The 7,500-nt window shown below is 38.9% G+C and overlaps 1 protein-coding gene across 3 annotated transcripts in view; it reads left to right on the top strand.

The window, feature by feature from the left end:
• strip2 (striatin interacting protein 2) overlaps positions 1-7,500 on the top strand; it is a 53,216-nt gene that overhangs the window by 17,770 nt on the left and 27,946 nt on the right. The window contains exons 9-10 of one of the 3 annotated variants that reach the window (XM_062064475.1): positions 679-867; positions 1,163-1,213. The exons of 1 other annotated variant lie outside the window; for it this stretch is intronic. In XM_062064475.1, coding sequence (XP_061920459.1) covers positions 679-867; positions 1,163-1,213 — 240 coding nt within the window. The remainder of the gene's footprint in view (positions 1-678; positions 868-1,162; positions 1,214-7,500) is intronic. One more of the 3 variants, XM_062064476.1, reaches the window with a different exon arrangement.

Here is a 7,500-nt window from a genome sequence, read left to right as displayed (position 1 = left end):
CACGTCAGGACTTTGGGAAGGCCATTCTAAAACCTTAATTCTAGCCTGATTTAGCCATTCCTGTACCACTTTTGACGTGTGTTTGGGGTCATTGTCCTGTTGGAACACCCAACTGCGCCCAAGACCCAACCTCCGGGCTGATGATTTTAGGTTGTCCTGAAGAATTTGGAGGTAATCCTCCTTTTTCATTGTCCCATTTACTCTGTAAAGCACCAGTTCCATTGGCAGCAAAACAGGCCCAGAGCATAATACTACCACCACCATGCTTGACAGTAGGCTTGGTGTTCCTCCAGAATGTCTTATCTTTGACCATGTGATGTCAGATGAAACAAAAACTTTAGCTTTTTATAAAAACTTAAGCTTTTTATAAAAACATATATATTTAATTTAATACGTTATTATTCTTTATAATGTAATCACTTTTTTCCTGAGATTTAGTTAATTTATTTTGTCATTCAATATATATCTAAAAATGGCATATATTATGTTAACATTGTTAAAATATTTTACAAAAGTTTTTTCCCCCATCATTGTAAATTAAATTAGATATGTGTCAAACCACATTTAATAACATTACAATCAAATCGGCAACCACAATGTATCCAACCGGGCATTATGTACGTTTTCCTATGCATTCCAAACATAAGTGAATAGAAGCACAAAATGCTCCTCTTCCAGTTCACCCTGGGGGGTTTCGAGGAGCTCCAGGAGATGAAGGTACGAGGCCGCGAGCGTCTTAACCTGCCCCCGCTCCCCGAGGACAGCATCAAGGTGGTGAGGGCCATGAGGGCCGCGTCGCCCCCGGCCTCCGCCATGGAGCTCATCGAGCAGCAGCAGCAGCAGAAGAGAGGGCGGCGCAGTCGAAGGGTATAGAACCCCCGACACCCACCCACCCGAGCATCAGTGATGAATTATATTTTACAGTACAGTTACACACACACACAAACTAGCACCTCCACCTGCTGGCTTCTTCATTAGACACTAACAGCATTATTAGTGCTAACAGATCATACACAACAATAACACTAATGTTTCATCCCATTAAAGCCATCCTTCTCTAATCCGACAACAACAACGAGGCCAACAATGATGGGACGCTTTAGGAGCGCGCACGGCGCACCCTTATGGTTTCTCATTGCCCCTCTTCCTTGTGTCCCCACAGAGTGCCTTTGTTGATAGCTTGGAAGGAGACAGTCCCTTTCCCAAGAAGCAGGTCTTTACCCGCAAATTCCCTCTCCTTTTTCTGCACTGAGCTTCTTTTGCACTCCTTCACTTCCTCTCTCTCTTTTTATGGCCTTCTCTTCTAACCCCATTCATTCATGCACCAGTCCATTAACAAATATGACTGCCACCCTTAAACTACTTTTGACAATGTAAATGCGACTTTCGATAAAAAGTGTCGGTGCTGCTTTACATGACTCACAACAGTTTAGGGATATTCGGCTTTCGGCTGACTTTTTAGGGTGAATCCAAAATGCATTATAACAAGAGCTGTGAAATGGTATTTAAAAAATAACAAATTAATCACACTTTTAAGTTTGGATGAATCACTGGTTATCACTCGCTTTGCTTAGTTTAAATTCACGTAAAAAAAGACCTTATTATTTAGACACAAATGCGATTTTACTGTCAGAAAGTCATACAGCACAGGTGTCAAACCCGGAGCCCGCCAAATCATTTAATGTGTCCCGCAAAAGCCTAGAAATAATATGTGTACTTCATCTTTCTTACTAAATGTAGTCCTTTTGCCAGAACATTTTTTTATAATATGTTTTAAACTTTAATATTATCTGCTCATGCAACAAATATGTTATTATTATTAGAGGTGGGAATTATTAGGCACCTCACAATTCGATCTGAATCAAAATCAATTCTAGATTCAAATAGATTCTCGCAATGTATTATTTGGTATAATAATTATAATACAACCTTCTTTTGGTTGCTGACATATGACATATACGTGCAGCGAGTAAGCATGGAAATGCACTCAAATATTTTTTTAAATTGATTCCTGAAAAAAAAAAAATTATATATTTATTTATATGTCTACAGTAGAGGCCAAAAGTTTGGACACACCTTCTCATTCAATGCATTTTCTTTATTTTCATGACTATTGTAGATTGTCACTGAAGGCATCAAAACTATGAATAAACACATGTGGAGTTATGTACTTAACAAAAGAAAGGTGAAATAACTGAAAACATGTTTTATATTCTAGTTTCTTCAACATAGCCACCCTTTGCTTTGATTACTGCTTTGCACACTCTTGGCATTCTCTCAATGAGCTTCAACAGGTAGTCACCTGAAATGGTTTTCACTTCACAGGTGTGTCTGAAGCTCATCAAGAGAATGCCAAGAGTGTGTAAATATATATATATATATATATATATATATATATATATATATATATATATATATATATATATATAGGTCAGGAAAAAACACGGAGGCTATTTAAAGTTAAAGTTCAAGTCCAAACGATTGTCACACACACACTAGGTGTGGTGAAATTTGTCCTCTGCATTTGACCCATCCCCATATTCACCCCCTGGGAGGTGAGGGGAGCAGTGAGCAGCAGCATGCGCCGCGCTCAGGAATCATTTGGTGATTTAACCCCCAATTCCAACCCTTGATGCTGAGTGCCAAGCAGGGAGACAATGGGTCCCAGTTTTTGTAGTCTTTGGTATGACTCGGCTGGGGTTTGAACTCACAACCTCCCAGTCTCACGGCGGACACTCTAACCAGAAGGCCACTGAGCTGGCTATTTCATCCCCACAAGCCTTTTTTCAGGGGATTTTTCCCCTGGAAAGCAGGGAAACCTTCAGGGGAATTTTCTCCGGAAGAGCAGGGAAACCTGTGAAAAAGGCTTGTAGGGATGAAATAGCCTCCGTGTTTTTTCCTGACCTAACGTATATATTCCGCTTTGCCCCGGTATTGAGCACTGTATAACGGATTAACCACAGTAACCTCAACTATATATAATATATATATATATAATATGTATATATATATATATATATATATATATATATATATATATATATATATATATATATATATATATATATATATATATATATATATATATATATATATATATATATATATATATATATATATATCCCAGCAATAGATAACCCGGGCCCCGGCCAAATCCTTTTAACCAAATGTGGCTCCCGAGTCAAACCATTTGGGGACCCCTGGTAAATACTGTACAACAAAGTCCATAAAAAAATAAGTACAATAAAATACATACAGATATGATAATACAAATACACTAAAATGAAGATCCATATTATTAAACCATGGACCTGTAACTACACGGTTAATGCTTTCCAGCCTGGCGAAGCTTAACAATGCTGTTGCTAACGACGCCATTGAAGCTAACTTAGCTACGGGACCTCACAGAGCTATGCTAAAAACATTAGCTATCCACCTACGCCAGCCAGCCCTCATCTGCTCATCAACACCCGTGCTCACCTGCGTTCCAGCGATCGACGGAGCGACGAAGGACTTCACCCGATCATCGACGCGGTCGGCGGCTAGCGTCGGATAGCGCGTCTGCTATCCAAGTCAAAGTCCTCCTGGTTGTGTTGCTGCAGCCAGCCGCTAATACACCGATCCCACCTACAGCTTTCTTCTTTGCAGTGTTCATTAAACAAATTGCAAAAGATTCACCAACACAGATGTCCAGAATACTGTGGAATTTTGCGATGAAAACAGAGCTTTTTTGTATTGGATTCAATGGTGTCCGAATACTTCCGTTTCAACCGTTGACGTCATGCGCATACGTCATCATACATAGACGTTTTCAACCGGAAGTTTCGCGGGAAATTTAAAATGTCACTTTATAAGTTAACCCGGCCGTATTGGCATGTGTTGCAATGTTAAGATTTCATCATTGATATATAAACTATCAGACTGCGTTTAAATGTCGTCAAAAAGCATGTTGTTTCAACGTTACGTTGGACTTTCTCAAGGCCAGGACGTAATTCAACAAGTTCTCAACGTTGTTTCAATGTCTCGTGCCTGCTGCGAGCGCTATGGTGAGTTGTATCTTTCATGCACTTCTTTTTGCTGTATTTATCGGACACACGTGCAAGGCCGGTCAGTGGAAATAACGCCTACGTTAAAAAAGTTTTGGGACCCCGCTCTAAGCTCAGTGGCCACTTCCCTCTACGAACAGCCCGCTTGGCCAGGTAAAGCCGACTCTTCCTAACTTTTTGTGAGTAGTCAATGTCTTCATTTGCATCTTTAACACCGATCACTCTTCCGTTCCCTCTTTCCTCTCCGTCCCCTCGCTCCTGTGTCTTCCTCTCTCCTCTCTGTTGTCTATTTTCATTTCATTCAAACCCACGCGCACCTCCCTTTTCCGCTCTATTTACTTCCTCCACCTCAGTCCAGAGGCAGGCTTTTGAGATGCAGGGCTGACTCTGCTGGCTGTCAGCCACACTCGTAGCACCACCACCACCACCACCACCACCTCCACCACCACGTCGTGTCCCATCACATTGCTGCCTCAATGCACTTATACGCACCGGAATAGGGGTCAACGTCATTCAAACGCATTTATAGAAGGAGGGACTTCAAGTTTGTAGGATTTGATTGACAGGCCACCTCATTCAACGCATGCAGTTGCCCCCTAACCCCCGTAGTAACACTCCCGTGACGTCCCCACCTAGCAGGGAATGGCTTCTTCATAGGGAATGCGTCCTCCTCAATGAGTCCCGCCAGTGGCGCACCATCCGCACCGCACAGCGCTGACTCATGCCTGACGCTTGCACTTATATCCTCATTCATTATAGCAACAACCGAGATGTGTGTGTGTGTATGTGTGTGTGTGTGTCACGCTTGAAATGCTACAAATTGTATTTCCTTTTAGATATGAGAGCGTGGTTTTTAAGTGCTCATGCAGCGAGATTTGTTTGCAGTGTTAATGCAGATGTATGGTAAGTTACTCAACAGATGTTGCTTGCTGTGGAAAGTGTTTGTTTTTTTAATTATGTGTATAATTGTTTTAACTTTTTTAGAAAACATGCTAATTTCTCTTGCTAAAAATGTTTTGTTTTGCCATTTAACGCCACTTGCCAGCTAGCTTAGCTTAGCGTTCATAGCTTAGCTTAACATTAGACCGGAGACATTTTTGCTTTTTAGAAAACATGCTAATTGCTTATTTTGCCCAAAAAATTTTGTTTAGCCATTTAACGCCACTCGCCAGCTAGCTTAGCTTAGCGTTCATAGCTTAGCTTAGTTGAGCTTAACATTAGACCAGAGACATTTTTGATTTTTTATGACTAAATATGCTAACACAGCTGTAAAAAAAAATTGTTATCTTAGTTTAGCATAAAGGCTAGAAAGTAAGGGTGTGAATCTTTGGGCGCCTAACGATTCCATCCGATTTTGATTCCTCGAGTGACCATTCGATTCAGAATCAATTCTCGATTCAACACGATTCTCGATTCAAACCAATTCTTGCAATGTATTATTTGGTATGATAATTACAATGCAACTCTTTCAAAACAGGTTATGGGTTAGAAAAGATCCTTCTGGTTGCATGAAGATTGCCTAAAAACATTTTTTTAAAATTCTTATAAAACAATGAATTTAAGAAGAAAAAATAGTTTTTAGATTTTTAAAAATGATGAGTCGTTTTCGAAATGGGAAGAATCGCGATTCGGATAAAAAAATAATTTTTTTGCGCACCCTTACGAGAAACCTTTCTTCTCGAATACCTAAAATCTAAAATATTAACTTTAAAGACAGGGAACGCTTACCTTAGCTTGCTCAGAATAATTTAAAGACACGTAAAGTGTTCCCTCCACATGGCTGAAAATTTCTTACACAGTTATCGTCGTTTAGAATTGAGACTAAAAAGTCACAGAACTATAAGAATTTAATTGATTTACTTGGACCCCGACTTAAACAAGTTGAAAAACGTATTGGGGTGTTACCATTTAGTGGTCAATTGTACGGAATATGTACTGTACTGTGCAATCTACTAATAAAAGTTTCAATCAATCAATCAATCAATCCAAATATTTTCTGTAGGGTAAAAGCCTAAATATGATACTTTTAAAGCCTGAGCAACTGTTAGCTTAGCTTAGTGTAGCTTAGTGTGCCGTTAAGACAGGAAGTCTACTCTCCGACATCCTTAACACACTCGGAAGCTGGAAGTCGAAGATAGGAATGATGTCACAGCAGCTGAGTTGTGAACATTCCAGGTACGATGTTGGAAATCAAGATGTCCACATCCACGGAAACCATTTTTATGCTTGCATTGGCTGAATATTAACAATTTATGGAAAAATATGCACTTCAAACACAGTGGAAGAAGAGGAAACACTGATTGCGATGTAGAGCGTATAAAACAATATATTTTCACAACAGTTATCCATATTTAAACGTCAAACTATACAACATACATGGCTGATTTAGTGTTGCAAAAAATAGTCAGAAAGGCTTATAATGGATATTACAGAAGCTTCTGTAATTGTTTACACTCAGAGCAGCCCTCTTTGAAGCCAACTCGGGGGTGGCGAGGACTTTCCGAGTGGGAAATCCGACCTCGGGGGGCCTTCCAGTTGAAATGTCTCTGAACTCGGAAATTCCCACTTCCCAGTGCAAATGAAAAGCGACATTTTCATAGACAGGAAGTGTTTCTACTCTCATTACACGTTTGATACTTTGTAGCTTAGTTTAGCATTGAGATTAAAACCTCAAAGAGTTCAAATATAAGATGTGTGGTATATGCTTATGCTTCAAGCCTGAGTGACTGTTAGTTTAGCTTAGAACTGGAAGTCTACTCTTACACTTGCTAGCTTAGCATAGACAGGACATGTTTCTACTCTCATATACTTTTGATACTTATTAGTTTAGTTCATCACGAACAAGAAGTGTTTCTATTCTCACGCATCTTCGACACTTGTTGGCTTAGTACAGTATTAAAACAGGAAGTATTTGTACTCATACACCCTTGACACTTGTTAGCTTAGCATAGCGTTAAGACTAGAGATGTCCGATAATATCGGCCTGCCGATATTATCGGCCGATAAATGCTTTAAAATGTAATATCGGAAATTATCGGTATCGTTTTTTTTATTATCGGTATCTTTTTTTTTTTTTTTTAAATTAAATCAAAATAAAAAACACAAGATACACTTACAATTAGTGCACCAACCCAAAAAAACTCCCTCCCCCATTTACACTCATTCACACAAAAGGGTTGTTTATTTCTGTTATTAATATTCTGGTTCCTACATTATATATCAATATATATCAATACAGTCTGCAAAGGATACAGTCCGTAAGCACACATGATTGTACGTGCTGCTGGTCCACTAATAGTACTAACCTTTAACAGTTAATTTTACTCATTTTCTTTAATTACTAGTTTCTATGTAACTGTTTTTATATTATATATATATATCTTTTGTATTCAAGAAAATGTTTTTAATATATTTATCTTATTTTATTTTATTTAAAAAAAAAACAACCTTATCT

This window comes from Entelurus aequoreus, linkage group LG12 (assembly GCF_033978785.1).
Source record: "Entelurus aequoreus isolate RoL-2023_Sb linkage group LG12, RoL_Eaeq_v1.1, whole genome shotgun sequence".
Classification (NCBI taxonomy): domain Eukaryota; kingdom Metazoa; phylum Chordata; class Actinopteri; order Syngnathiformes; family Syngnathidae; genus Entelurus; species Entelurus aequoreus.
The sequence above is the reverse complement of the archived record's forward strand: the minus strand, read 5'-3'. Positions and strand labels throughout refer to the sequence as shown.